This window comes from Sus scrofa, chromosome 15 (assembly GCF_054392235.1).
Source record: "Sus scrofa isolate SSC_HxYL_T2T_F1_AM1 chromosome 15, Sscrofa_HxYL_maternal_Yorkshire_Landrace_v2.0, whole genome shotgun sequence".
Lineage (NCBI taxonomy): Eukaryota > Metazoa > Chordata > Mammalia > Artiodactyla > Suidae > Sus > Sus scrofa.
This window is the reverse complement of record NC_139397.1, coordinates 151,567,868-151,582,378: the sequence shown is the minus strand read 5'-3', so window position 1 is coordinate 151,582,378 and position 14,511 is coordinate 151,567,868. Positions and strand designations below refer to the sequence as shown.

The window sequence follows — 14,511 nt, the reverse complement described above, 5'->3', positions numbered from 1 at the left end:
TTTAAGTAGACACTGCAACATGATACATCACCTGATTTTTTCAATGCTCCTTTTTTTTGTTTGTTTGTTTTTTCTTTTTAGGGCCACACCTGCAGCATATGGAAGTCCCCAGGCTAGGGGTCGAATCGGAGCTGTAGCTGCCAGCCTGCACCACAGCCACAGCCACGCCAGATCCAAGCCGCATCTGTGACTTAGTTGTGGTCACAAGCTTGTGGCAATGCCAGACCCTTAACCCACTTAGTGAGGCTGGGGCTCGAACCTGCATCCTCAAAGACACTGTGTTAGATAGTTAACCTGCTGAGCCACAATGGGAACTCCAGATGCTCCTTTTTTTCACTTTATTCACAATGTAAATATGGTTCATAAAGGAAACAGACCTTTTTACAAACTTTAGTGTCCTCATTAATTCTTTTATTTGTATTGGATTAAATTTATTTTCAGAATGAACAGACGGAGCGTGCATGTCCCTTTAATCTAAGGGAGGCAATCTGCGCGTCCCTTCGAAGGCACATCCATTTCTTTGTCCCGGAGGCTCTGGCCTTATGGGGGGGTGAGCAGCGGGGCAGAGCCTGGGGGAGGATGAGGGCGGGGGTTGGGGGGGCGCACGTAGCTGGCAGAATGTGGTGGGTGGTGGTGCCTGGCAGGGCTCGGCCTCCAGGAAGCTGAATGATCAAAGGAGGGGTCGGCCGAGGGCAGGGGCTCCCATCTCCCTCTTTCCACCTGTGAAACAGGGATGCACAGGCTTTTCCCAGGGTGAGGTCGGGCGGGGGGCGGGGGGCTCCGTGAAAGGCGGACCAGGACGTCAAATCGTGGATCAGCAGCGCTGGGCAGGGCTCTGCGGAGCAGGGCAGGAGGTAGCACAGGGTTCCAGCCGGCTGCGGCAAGACCCCGCTCAGCCAGAGGAAGCCGGGCCCTACCAGTGACAGGCGGGGACAGACTCGCACACCCAGAGCAGAGCCAGAGCAGCAGTGAGGGCAGCCTCCTGGAGTTCAGGTGCTGGCAGGGAGGCCAGACCCCTCCCACCCCCCAGGAACTCCTGGCCACCCCGAGAGAGATGCAGGGGAAGCCTGGCAGGGGAGGTGGGCAGCTCTAAAAAGAGTCGCTGTGGCTGGGGACTGGGACCACCAAGAGCTTCTGAAGATCGCACTGAGCCCCCCCCCCCCCCCTCCAGACCTCCCATCCTGGGACTGGACACAACCCAGCGGGGCAAACTCTGGCCCATTTCCCTACCTGGCACCTTCTTGGTGACATCTTTGGAGGGATCTAGTGCTCAAGTGCAGAGCTGCCGGCAGAAGCTAAAATGATTTCGGACGGCAGGGGTCGGGGATGCTGCCTGGGCAGGAAAGGCACCAAGTGTGTGGACTTCCAGCCTCCCTTTCCTGCCAGGCGGAGCTTTACCTGAGCCCAGGTGTCCCTGAGGAGTCTCGCCACCTGCCTGTCGTGTTCCTCTAGACAGAAGGCAGCTCAGAACTTTACCAAAAAGATGAATGCTGCAGAGAAGGCTCCAGTGAGCAGGATCAGCTGTTTATTTTAATTAAAAGGGAGAAAAAGCAAAACTTTTCCTTGTGTTAACATTCAGTTGAGACACCTTTCAATTTGGAGCCACAAAATGCAACTGCAGAACAGCCCCCAGTGAATTCTCTTGTCCTTCCTTGCTCACCGGGGGTCGTTTCAGCTCACCAAGTGGGAGGCACTTCCCGAGGATGGAGGGGGGCGTCCCAGTGTCCCTGCTGCTGGGGCTCCTGTGTTGAGGCCAGAGCTGGGGCACCACATAAAACCGAGGGCCAGGTGGCCCTGGGGTCTTTTTCTTTTTTCTTTTCTTTTCTTTCTTTCCTTTTTTTTGCTTTTTATAGCTGCACCTGCAGCATATGGAGGTTCCCAGGCTAGGGGTTGAATCATAGCTGCATCTGCAACCTACACCACAGCTCACGGCAACGCCGGATCCTTAACCCACTGAGCAAGGCCAGGGATCGAACCCGCAACCTCATGGTTCCTGGTCAGATTCGTTTCCGCTGCATCACGATGGGAAACCCAGATTTTACACTGATTTAAACTCAACCTCCACCGTCATTTTCTGAGTAGAAAAGGAAACGACCAGAAGCTAAGCTTGTGAACGGAGGGGTAAACCTGAGCTTATGCCCGTCCGTTACCCGGCAGTGATGACTTTTAGGAGGAAAACAAAATTCAACTCGGAAGTGTGATTCGACCTGCAGACAAGGAGGTGGATAAAAGGCCTGTCCCCGGGGGAGGCGGAGGGAGGGGACATCATGGGCCAGACCCCGCCCCTTCTCTCCTTCCTCACGAGTTCGACACCCACCTGGGGAGAGGGGCCCTGTGGACTCGTGGTAAAGGAGAGGAGGCTGGGATTGCAAAGGTTTAAGCCAGCGCACAAAGTTCGTGCCGCTGATAAACCTCCATCCAAGGCCCATGCCTGACCTTCACCCTCACGGCGTCACCGGTCCTAATGGGACGTCTGTCCTGCTCTGACCGGACGGGAGCCCCGTGTGGGCTGGGAGCCGTCAGTCCCACGGCTGAGCTAAAGACGGCACTTGTGCTGGACTTGGTGTCGTGATCTGCTCGGGCTGTCATGTCATGACAAGACTGCAGACCGAGTCCCAGTTCTGAAGGCTGGATGGCCACGCTTGAGGGGCTGGAGACATAGGTTTCGTTCCGAGGCCTCTTTTCTTGGGTTACGAGTCGCTGCCATCTTGGTAACTGGCTCTGTGCCTACGTGGCCTCTTCTTTATGCTTCCACGGGATTGGGAGAAAGAGAGAGTGAGAGAGGGGCAGAGGGAGAGAGAGAGAGAGGGAAGGAGACAGAGACAGACAGCGAGAGACAGAGGGAGAGAGGGAGAGAGACAGAGACAGAAAGACACACAGAGAAAGAGACACAGAAAGAACCAGAGAAAGAGGCAGTACGTTCTTACGAGGGCACGAACCCCATCCTCAGGGCCCCACCCTCACGACCTCATTTAACCCTGACCACTGCCCAAGGGTGCCAGCTGCTTTATCATCGTGTGGACAGTTAGGGCTTCAACACAGGAATTTGGGGAGGACGCGGTCGTTCAGCCCAATGCACCTGGGCGGTGAATTGACTCTGTTTGTGGCCAAGCAGGAAGATGTGGGTGTGCCGGCAGAGGACCTGGCGGGCGCCTTCCACTGGAGAGTCTAGATTCTCGTGAGAGGCAATCGTGGTCTTACCAGCTCTGGGCTGGAACCCTCAGCCCAGACGCGCCTCTCCGCCTCTGTCCGTAGTGGGTGGATGTGTGTCCCCTGGAAGATACGTGCACATCCTAATCCCCCGTGAATGCGGCTGTGTTGGGGAAAGGGTTGCAGATCTGACTAGTTAAGGACCCTGAGATGAGATGATCTGGAATTTCTCCCCACCCCCTCCCCCTTGGCAACCACAAGTCTGTCCTATCTGTGAGTCTGTTTCTGTTTTGTAGATAGGTTCATTTGCGTCATTTGAGATTCCACATATACGGTGATCTCATATGCTGTTTGTCTTTCTTTGTCTGGTCTGACTTACCTCACTTAGTATGATAATCCATGTTGCTGCAAGAGGCATCGTTTCACGCTTTGTTATGGCTGAGTAATATTCCAGTGTGTATATAGACCACACCTTCCTCATCCATTCATCTGTTGATGGGCATTTAGGTTGTTTCCATGTGTTGGCCGTTGTGAGTAGTGCTGCAATGAACACTGGGGTGCAGGGTTTGTCTGGACAGATGCCCAGGAATGGGGTTGCTGGATCGCAGGGCAACCCCACTTTTAGTTGTTTCAGAAACCTCCGTACTGGTTTCCATGGTAGTTATGCCAGTTTACATCCTGGGGGCGGAACATCTCATCGTTACTAAATGAGTATCTCAGAGTCACGTCGCTTCAGAACCCTGCGCTCAGGTGAAAACCATCTTCAAATGAACGGCGCATTGTCCAATACGTCAAATGAAAGGTTTGGGGTGGGTCTTTCCCTGTGTGTAGGTATCAAGCAGGGGCATGAATGAATGAAAGTCCCTGCTGTCCAGGTGCTCACTGTCCCCTGGGGTAACAGGTGAGAACACAGGAGTCCACCTGTGCACCGGGTGTGGGAGCAGGGGGACGTGATAGATCGTCCCGGGGAAGGGAGGGGGGCCCAGCAGCGCCCCCAGGGCTGATTCACAAAGACCGGGGGAGCGTGTCGGGGCAGGGGGAGGAAGGGTGCTCAGTGGAGAGGTGGGTGGAGGAGGGAGGTGGGCAGGGAGCCATGTGGGTGAGGCCGGGAGGTAAGCAGGAGGCCAGAAGGCATCGGAGAAGCCAGTGTGACCATCCATGTGCCCACTGCCTCCCTGGACACCCGCAAGGCCGTGTGGGACCCCTGGTGGTGTGAGACCCCTTCCACACTGCACACAGAGGATTCTGAGTTAGGACCCTGCGAGTTTATCTCGCTGCCCAAAGCCTCTGTGGAATCTGCAAAGCTCAACAGCCAGTTCCTCGTGACACTTGGCTTTTTCTGGAAAGTGCCATCTTCCACAAGAGGAGTTTGCTCAGTGCCCCCGCCCCGGCTTGCTGCCCTGGGGCTCGCGCAGGCCCAGGCTGAGCAGCGGGTGAAGACCGGTTCTGGGCATGAGCTTCCGTTCCAGGTGCCTTCTTCCGTTCCAGGTGCCTTCTTCACCAAGGTGGTGGATTTGGGGGCTGCGTCTCTGAAGCTGGAGATCTGGGACACGGCCGGCCAGGAGAAGTACCACAGCGTCTGCCACCTCTACTTCAGGGGCGCCAATGCTGCGCTTGTGGTGTATGACGTCACCAGGAAGGTGAGGCTCACCTGGGCGATTCCCCGCCCTCCTTCGCAACCTGTGCCTTTCTGTTCTCCCAGGCGGGGAGGCAGCCTTCTGAAGGCTTTCTGTGACCGGCCTGGGCTGGGGTCTCTTAAAATCCTTGACGACCGGTAGAGAATCCTTCAGTGAAAGCCGGTCACCTCCTCCAGGAAGCCCTCCCTGACCAGCCCTTCTGCTGTCTGGCTGGGTTTGTGTCCCTCTGTGGTCCTCCCAGAACACTGGGAGCAGAGCGCCCCCATCCATCGGTCATGAGTCCCTGGGCGGATCGGCTGGGTCGTGTGTTTCGCACGGGGTGGCCTCTTCTGACACCTGCCTTTTCTTTCCCGGGGCGGGGGGCGCGGGGGGAGAGGAGGACCACCGGGCCTGCCCGATGGTCCCCGTTCCTTTCTCAGGATTCCTTCCTCAAGGCGCAGCAGTGGCTCAAGGACCTGGAAGAGGAGTTCCGCCTGGGTGACGTGGTGGTGATGCTGGTTGGCAACAAGCTGGACCTTGGCAAGGAGCGGGAGGTGGCCTTTGAGGTGGGACTGGAGCCCTTCTGGGGTCCCCGATGGGGGAGGGCAAACACACACGCCCACTCCCCCCTCCCCCCGCTGCCATGTGTCCCGCTTTAATTTCCCTTCTGGGCAAAGGCTGTGGTCTCTGCTGGGAAGATCAGACCCAGAGGGGTCACCCCCTGCCGTGGGGGGAGCTGTGAGCACCAGCACAGCCCCCGAGGGCCAGAAGCGGGGACAGGGCAGAGAACAGTTTCCAGAAGGAAACCCGACCTTTCCCAACCTCCCACCCCCGCCCGCCCCGTCCCGGGGATTTCACGTGTTTAACCTCACGTTCGACAAACTGTTCGAGGGGGCGGAAGGGTGCAGCCAGGTTCCTCTGCTAGGAACTGACCAAGGGACCAACAGTCCCAAATTCCAGTTCTGGGGGGTTCCCTAACGAACCCAACTCGGATCCAGGTTTGATCCCTGGGTTTGCTCAGCGGGTCGGGGATCTGGCGTTGCCGTGAGCTCTGGTGCAGGTCCCAGATGTGGCTCAGATCCTGCCTTGCTGTGGCTGTGGTGTAACCCCTAGCCTGGGAATGTCCATGTGCCCCACATGTGCCCCACCAAAGCGACAAAAAACAAAACAAAACAAAACAAAAAGCCCTGATCTGGGGAGATTCGAGCAGGGAGGGGGGTTCTGGTGTGTGCATGTGTGTGTTTATGGGTTGTGGGTGTAAGGTGTGTATGCTGTATGCCTGTGTAGAGGTGGTGTCAGGTGGTATCTGTGTATGCGGGTGTGTGGGGGGGTGTATGTGCACAGGTGGTGTCTGTGCGTGTATATGTGTGTGTGGGGGGGTGCGTGTTGGGGGCGGGTCTCAGGGGAGGCTGTGGCGGGGGTGGAGAGCAGGAGTTGGGGGGGAGGGCAGGGCGCTGGGTTGCAAGGCGGGCTCCCTGGGGAAGTGGGGGGAGGCAGGCGGCTGGGGGGAAGCAGAGACCCCAGTGGCGGGGGTGTTGGGGTTGGGGGCCCTATTCTGGGCAGCCTTGAGTCTCTGGGGTGGGGACCTGCGCTGCGTGGTCAGGCTGAGCAGGGGGACAGGGCCTGGGGGTGGAGACCAGGAGAGGGGGGCGCCAGCTCAGGGCAAGAGGCGCCTCCTCTCCCAGGACCCCACTAGCCTGTGGGTGGGAGACCCTGTGGCTGAGACTGCGCGGACACGGCCATCCTGGGGTCTGAGCTGTAGACCTCGGGGCCCCCAGACCTAGCCTGGCCTTGTCTTTGCTCAGCTCCATGAGCATGGCTGGGCCTTGGGGGGCGGTGGGCAAAGGGCCGCAGACCCAACAGGCCCTGGGCCGAGGCCCCACTGACGTGGGAAAGTGCAGCTTTTATGTAAATGTGGGGGCTTTTCACCTTGTTTCCTTTTCTTTTCTTTTCTTTTCTTTTCTTTTCTTTTCTTTTCTTTTCTTTTCTTTTCTTTTCTTTTCTTTTCTTTTCTCTCTCCTCTTCTTAGCTGTGCCTGAGGCATGCGAAGGTTCCGGGGCCAGGGATTGAACCCGTGCCCCAGCAGTGACCTAAGCCACAGCAGGGACAATGCTAAATCCTTAACCAGCTAGGCCGCCAGGGAACTCCTGGGGCTTTCCATCATAAAATAACTTCAGAATTATAAACATTGTTGCAAAGATAGTACCAAAAATTCCTGTCTGCCCTTCCCCTTGCTTTTCCCCACTTGTTCATATCTTACAAAACTCAGAATGATGATCAAACCAGGAAACGACCAGCCATTCACACAGCACTCTTAACTACCGGCCAGGTCAAGCTCAGATCTGATGGGTTCTCCCCCTCGTGCCCTCTGGCCCGGGCAAAGCTGACTTGGTGGCTGAGCGCCCCGCCCCCGCTGGCCCCTGCCCTTTGAGTCCTGTCGCCTCGCCCCGTTATCCTTTGTGCTCTTCCTTACGTCCTGGCTCACCATGCCATGCTGCCCTCACCCTGTCTGTCCTCTGCCGCGACCCTGGAATCAGCCGTTTCCCGAGGGGCCCTGCCTCCTTGTGCTGGGGAATGAATTTAGGGGCCGAGTCCTCTGCCCTGGACGTGTGCATTCTCCTGGGGGGAGCTAACCGTGCACCTGTCTTGGGGGATCTCAAGGACCAACGGACAGTCGGAGGATGGGGGACCTGCCATTTAGGGACCCAGTGGACCTGAGGACAAACTCTTAAAGTCACCCCAGCTGGAGCCCGCAGGCTAGTGGGGCCAAGGGGGATATTTGGGTTTCATTCATGTGAAGTCACCAAGTCTCCCCTCTGTAGCTGGTCACCTTGGCCTTTTTTTTTTTAATTTATTTACTTTTGTCTTTTGTCTTTTTAGGGCCGCACCCGCATGTGGAGGTTCCCAGGCTAGGGGTTGAATTGGAACTGTTGCTGCCAGCCTACGCCAGAGCCACAGCAACTTGGGATCCGAGCCGCGTCTGCGACCTACACCACAGCTCATGGCAACACTGGATCCTTAACCCACTGAGCAAGGCCAGGGATCGAACCCGCAACCTCATGGTTCCTAGTGGGATTCGTTTCTGCTGCGCCACAACGGGGACCCCACTTCGGCCTTTAAAACAGAGATAATGCCGCCCCCATCTCTCTGTGTTCGGGAACTGGCAGAGAGGCTCGGGGGACATAAAGCTCTGAGGGCCCATGGCGGGGGTGGGGTGGGGAGTGGGCACCACTGGGTGTAAGGCTGTGGGCACAGCCCGCTCAGTCTGCTCAGCGTCAGGCAGGACTGTCTGGGGCCTGAGCCTTGCTCCTCCTAGGAGAGCCCAGAGGCGAGGGGCCTGCGTAGGAGGCCCTAGGTCCTCCCTCACCCCGACTTTGGGGCTCGGCCATGGCCACATCTCCCCTTCTCGGCCACACGAGCAGCCCTGGTATTTTCCAGCCTGCCCTTGCCCCCTCCAGCCTTCCTTCCAAGGCCTGACCCCTGGGCAGGGGTCCCCAGGAAAGGGCCCAAGGGGGCTCCCGCCAGGCCTCCCCATTCATCTCTCACTTAGCATCAGAGCCCACAGGTGCCCGAGGGTGTGGAGACAGGGAGCTCGCCCAGGACAGCGGCCTCCCACTCTGCCGGGCGCATCTGGCTCAGGAAGCCCTTCCAGCCAGCTCCCGCCCTCCCTGCCCTGCCCCGGCCTGGGCCTCCTGATCCACGACCCCCCGCCCCCCCGGAACAGGACTCCAGGAATGAGGTTCCCCACGGGTGCCACTGCTTCTGGGTCTTTCTTGGGTCTTCTGATAGAAGGCCTCTAAGTGCTCTTAGGAAACTTGGGTGGTCGACGTGGGCTTTTCCTGGCCGTTTCCCTCAGGAGGGGAAGGAGTTTGCCGAGAGCAAGGGGCTGCTATTCATGGAAACCTCGGCCAAGCTGAACCACCAGGTGACTGAGGCCTTCGGCGCCATTGGTGAGTGAACCCTGCCCTGGAGCAGGGGTGGCCCATCGCTGCATCTTCTCTGGCGTCCTGGGACCCAGCAGAATGTCCCCAGGGGCTGCAAAGTGAGCAGGGCCCCAGGGCCCATGTTTTGTGACTTTGGGAAAATGTCGCGGTGGGGGGTGGGGGGGCTGCGGAGGGCACATGCTGGGCTGGGGGACTTTCCTGCCCACCAAGCCCCCTCCGTCTGTCCTGCACAGCCCAGGAGCTTTGGTGCAGAGAAGAGAGGAAGGAGGACCAGCAGCAGCAGCAGAGAGACGCACAGCTGGATCTGAACCAGAGGCCCTCGGCGCAGGCCAGATGCTGCGCCCGCTAGAAGCAGCCTCTCCAGGAGGGGCCGTGGGGAGGAGGCCCCCAGCCCGGGCCCTGCCCGCTCCGTGTTGACCAGATACTTATCCCGATTCGCCGTCGATGCTGGCTTGTTCCTGAGTCCCGGTGGCTCTGGAAGCTGGCATCCCCCTGAATTACCTCCTCCCAGAGCTGGCGGGAATCCTTCAAGCCAAGGGCCCATATCCAGTGGCTCCAAAGGGTGTCGGCCCCCCGTCCCCCAGACGCCAGATACAGACTGAACCTCGGAGGCCCAGGATGTGGCCCCTCGGCTGCCTGGCCATCAGACACCGAGGGTTGAAACGGTCGGAGGCAAAGCGAGAGTGGGAAAACTACCCTCACCCAGCACGTATTTGGTGTCGGGCAGGAACTTGCCCCCGGAGGTGGAAGAGGACAGGGCAGGCCCAGGTGGAGCTGGCAGTGCCAGGGAGAGGTGGAGGGATGGTCGCGGGGCTGGGCTTATCGTCACTGGATCTCTGTGAGGTCCCCCAGCAGCACAGAGGGCAACTGGGGTGGGGGTGGGGTGCCAGGCCCCTCCCCTCTGATGAAATGATGCTTACGGGCATGAGGACTCAGGCTGTCCGCCCGAGGGGCAAGTTGTACCGTGTAGGCGTTTTTCTCCAAAAAGTAAACCTTTCTCTATCCCGTGGTCTTTGGTAGTTGGTACCATGGGGGATTGTTCCCGCATGTCCTCTGGGGGGGTTTGTGATGAGTAGATAACAGGGACCCAGGTGGCCGGCACAGGACACCTTCGTGATGCTGACATGTCATTATGTGCTCGCCTCCTTCCTGCCTTAGAGAGAGGCCCCCATGGCCCTTCTGGGAGGTGAGCCAGCGGCCATGTGAAGGTGGCTGCTGTGCGAGGTGATGCTGGTTTCGGCCCCTGAGACTGATGCAGAGGGATGGAGTTTTAAACGAGACGATGTTATCCCTCTGAAAAAGGGGCTTTCGCTGTGGCAGCTGTGAGCATCAACAGGACACCTGCGAGGCATCCTTCCCCTGGGCGCCCAGCTCCTTGACGTCCACACAGCGCTCCCATGGCATCTGTCTTAGACACTTTCCAGGTGACGCCTGACAACTGACTGCTGCAGTTTCTGGCTGCAGTCAGGTTTTTCATACGGCGGTTCCCTCGTGGATGAAGTTCGCGAGGTGTGAGCCTGCGTTACCGTGTTGGGTCCTCGTGCTCTCTGCCCTCAATTCCACATAGCAGGTCTGTGACCGCCCCCCCGCCCCCCCCCCCCCCCCCCCCCCCCCCCGGCAAAGGGCAGGACCCACTTAGGAGGCTGAGGTTGCCCTTGGCCGCGAGGTGGCGCTGCAGTATCGCTGAAGGCGAAGCCCACGGCTCCTGGTCTCTGGGTCAGTTTTACTCCCCGGATGACGCAAGGCTTTGAGGGGAGTTTCTCCTGTGTTGAAGAGGAAATAGGAAATGGGGAAATAATGGTATCTGGAGGATGCCCATATATCTGATTGCTTTCCTCCCGTCTTGTCAGGCCAGGATCACTGTGCTACAATTTATTATTAAAGCATCCTTCCATCCTCGCCACGGGCGCCCTTTCAGTCCCATCCCCCCAAGGTGGGATGGGGTGCCTTGTGGTGCCGGAGCTTGGGTTCCCCGTCGCCTGGGAGTGACTGCCCCTTTCCTTCCCCTCCTCCCCCACGAGGCAGGTAGGGCTCAATCCTGCCCTGGAATCACCTGGGAGCCTCCACAGGCAGCATCTCCGCACCCACCAGAGGCTCTGGCTGATCCGTCTGCAGCGCGGCTTGGGCCCTGGGAGTTGTAGCCCTCCCGTGACCTAATCCTCAGAGATGGGGGGCTTTGCCATGAGGGCAGGGGTTCCGTCTGTCCTGCCTCCTGTGGGCTTCCCGGTGCCTGTACAATGTCTGGGACTGGCCAGGCACTTGACAAACACGTCCCACGAGAGGACAAAATCCAATTTTCCCAGCGATGTAAAGAAAAGGCAGGTTTTTCTAGAAAGTCTCCAGCCCCCAACCCCCCACAGACGTTCGTGGGAGCCTCTCTCTGTGTCAGCGCTTCACCACCGGATCTCGGATCTCGGCCCATCCTGGGCCCGAGGGGCGGGGGTGGGGCTGGGGCTGGGGGTGGGGCCTGGCGGGAGGGGTTGGCAGGTGTTCAGGGTAGATTCTTCAGGATAAATGGTCCTGGGGGAGGCTGGCCTGGGAACTCCCGGGGAAGCTGCGTCAACTTTTCTCACCAGCTGGTGTATGTATGTGAGCGCGCATGCGTGCACGTGTATGCACATGCGTGTGCGCGCACACGTGTAGGTGTGCGTGCACATGTGTAGGTGCGCGAGCGCGTGTGCTTGTGGTGGAGGCACAGAGAGGTTGAGAAGCGGCGTCTGGGACAACCAGCTGTCTTGGCTGTGACCGTCTCCTTTCTCACCCCTCTATTTCTAGTGCCTTCTCCAGTCGACCCCCCGACCCCATCCCGGAAGAGCCCCCTTTGCCCAGAGGGGCAAACGGGGGAATCCATTCTTTTTCTTTTAAAACTTATTCCCTTTTGGGGGGTCTCATGGCCAAATTTAGGACAATTTGAGCATCAACAATGATTTGTAAGGTTTTGAACAAAAAGGAGAAAACAGGACGTGAAAGGCAGGGAGAGAACTATTCCTTTAGAGGAATCCCACTCATAAACGTGGGAGGAATGAGAGAAGCCCCGCTGCGCGACCCCACGGGACCCCCAGCGGGGTGTACGTCACTGGTGGTGAGCTCTTTGGGGAACAGGCTACTGTCACGGGCCCCTGAACCTCTGCCGAGGGTGTCATGAGCAGATGAGGAAACCGAGAGACTTTTACAGTCCAGGGATCCTCTCAGCTGAAGGCCCCGACTTGTCACCTGGTGGATGCGATGCGACAGGAAAGACACAGAGCATTGGTGCCCTCGGTGATACCGAATCTAGCCCTGCCCCTAGAGCCACCACTCAGCCGATGGGAAACACGGGCACAGAAGAACAATGGAGCAGCACCGTGGGGGGCAGTCGACAAGCCCCACACACGCCAACCATCCTACAAGGTACCGTCTGGTCTCTGGTGAAAGTCAATGTTGGGACAAAATAAGATGATGAGGGACCGATGAGAACCAACTAACTGCAACCCTGAGTTTGGACTGGAGCCTGAAAAACAAGAAAGACAACTAAGATTTTCTTGCCATATTTGGGATTTTTTTTGGAGTATGAACTAAAAACTAGATCGTATTATGGATTTATTACGAAATGTTTTAGGCATGATAATAATTGTGTGGTCAGGCAGGAGATTGTTCTCAATTTGAGGAGAAAGATGCTGAAGTCTCTTGGGGACACTGGATATCCCCAACTTACATCCCAACGGGAGAGAGAGGGAAGGGGGGAGGGGGGCGAAGGCAACTGCCGTGATTATCTTGGAATCGAAGTGGGAGGTATGCGGATGTCACTGCAATATTTTTTGAACTTCCTGGTATGTTTGAAAACGTTCATAAGAAGTTGTAGGAGACATAAAATCTTCCACCTCTGTGCTTCTGGGCTCAGAAGATGTGTTAGTTTCCCGGGGCTGCCCTGACAGGGTACCACGGTCCCAGTGGCTGGAACCTGGGGCCTCTGCCACACTGATGACTCCACGCCTGCATCACGCAGGGCTGCAAACTCTTGTTTAAAGCGTTCAGCTGAGTGGCGTTCAGCACCTCCACCACCTCGGTCCATTCCCCAGACACGTTCATCCCCCAGAAGGAAACCTGGTACCCCTGGAGCGGCCCCCCCGCGCCGGCAAGCCCCCACCTGCTCTCTGTCTCCATGGATTTGCCTTGTCTGGACCTTGCGGAGAAATGGAATCTTACACTGTGGAACCTTACGTGTCTGGCTTCTTCTACTTTGCATCGCGTTTTCAAGATTCACCCACGTGGGAGCATGTGGGCAAACTTTGTTCCTTTTCATGGCCCAACAAGAGCCCATTGTAAGGACAGACCACGTGTAGTCTATCCATTCGTCTACCCATGGGTATTTTCTCCCTTTTTGGATGTTGAGAATTGTGCTGCTGTGAACGTTGCTGTGCACGTATTTGTTTGGGCACCTGTTCTCAGTTCTTTGGGGTGTGTGCCAGGAGTGGGGGTAACTCACTCTTCCTTCCTTCCTTCCTTCCTTCCTTCCTTCCTTCCTTCCTTCCTTCCTTCCTTCCTTCCTTCCCTCTCTCTCTCTTTCTTTCTTTCTTCCTGTCTGTCTTTCTGTCTTTCTTTCTTTCTCTCTTTTTAGGGCTGCACCTGCAGCATATGGAAGGCCAGGGGTCCAATCAGAACTGCAGATGCAGGCCTACGCCACAGCCACATCAACGAGGGATCCAAGCTGCATCTTTGACCTACAGTGCAGCTCATGGCACTGCCAGATCCTTAACCCACTGAGGCCAGGGATCGAACCTGAGTCCTCAGGGAGAATAGTTGGGTTCTTAACCCACTGAACCACAAGGGCACCTCCTCGATGTTTTGTTTTCAAAGAGCCACCAAACTGCTCTCCTGGGCTCTCCACTCCTCTAGGCCTGGCTCAGCACTTGCCCCCTTGGGAACAGGCCCTGCCCCTCTTCTGTCCCCAATTGCACTATCCCCCCCTGGCGGCGGCGGTGGGGGGGGGTCTCAGTGCAGCAGGAGCTCTCCTGGGAGCAGACTGGACTTCTGCCCCTGACCCACTTCCAGCCTCCCTGTGGCTGGGAAGCCCCGCCTGGGTGGTCTGGGCTAGTTCAGCCTCCTCCAGCTGGCCACCCGCCTTCTGGATTTGGAGAGGGGACACTGGGGTCTGGGGTCCTTCGGGACTTGTGTCCTGAGCCCTCCTGAGTGTGGACGGACAGAGGGAGTCCTGGAGTCAGGGCAGGAGACCCAGCAGAAAGAGGCCTGACAGGCACTGAGCTCTGGGCTCAGAAGCAACTGGTTAAACCTGGCCACCCCCCACCCCAGCACTGGACGCGGGGGGCGGGGGTGCCCTGGGGAAGGGGGTTTTCATTCATGAAGCATCCACACGTGTCGGCTGGCGTGCAGGTGCTGGGCCAACCTGAGCTCAGGAATGACTCGGATATCACAACCCTCAATTCCGGGGCTCAGAGAAGTTAGGGGCTGGGCACAGTTGCCCAGTTAGTGGCGAGTGTTCCCAGCACCAAAGCGAGTTACATCTGAGGCTGGACCCAGAGACAGGCCCGAGGGATTTGAAACAGGCAGCAAAGGGATGCAACGTGGGCGGGAAATACTTGAACCTAGAGTATTGGAAACAAGCAACCCATGCTTTTTTTTTCTCCTCCGAGGACCAACAGGGGGGCAAAAGGACTAGGACAGAGAGAGGGACAGGTCAGGCTGAGGGGCTGTGCTGCCCTCCTCTGGGGCCTCATGCACAGCGGCCTTGTGCAGTGCCCAGCCTCGGCAGCCATTCAGGGCAGCTTGGGGGAGGGTTGGTACAGGCTGCAGATGACCCAGCA

General features: G+C 57.7%; 1 protein-coding gene across 5 annotated transcripts in view; it reads left to right on the top strand.

The window, feature by feature from the left end:
* The window catches only part of RAB17 (RAB17, member RAS oncogene family), a 34,989-nt gene extending 25,270 nt beyond the window's left edge, over positions 1-9,719 (top strand). For 4 of the 5 annotated variants that reach the window (XM_084998144.1, XM_084998145.1, XM_021074608.2 and 1 more), the window contains 4 exons: positions 4,639-4,790; positions 5,207-5,332; positions 8,623-8,716; positions 8,944-9,719. In XM_084998144.1, coding sequence (XP_084854270.1) covers positions 4,639-4,790; positions 5,207-5,332; positions 8,623-8,716; positions 8,944-9,059 — 488 coding nt within the window. In that variant the 3' untranslated portion in view covers positions 9,060-9,719. 5 annotated transcript variants of the gene reach the window in all.
* The last annotated feature ends 4,792 nt before the right edge of the window (positions 9,720-14,511 follow it).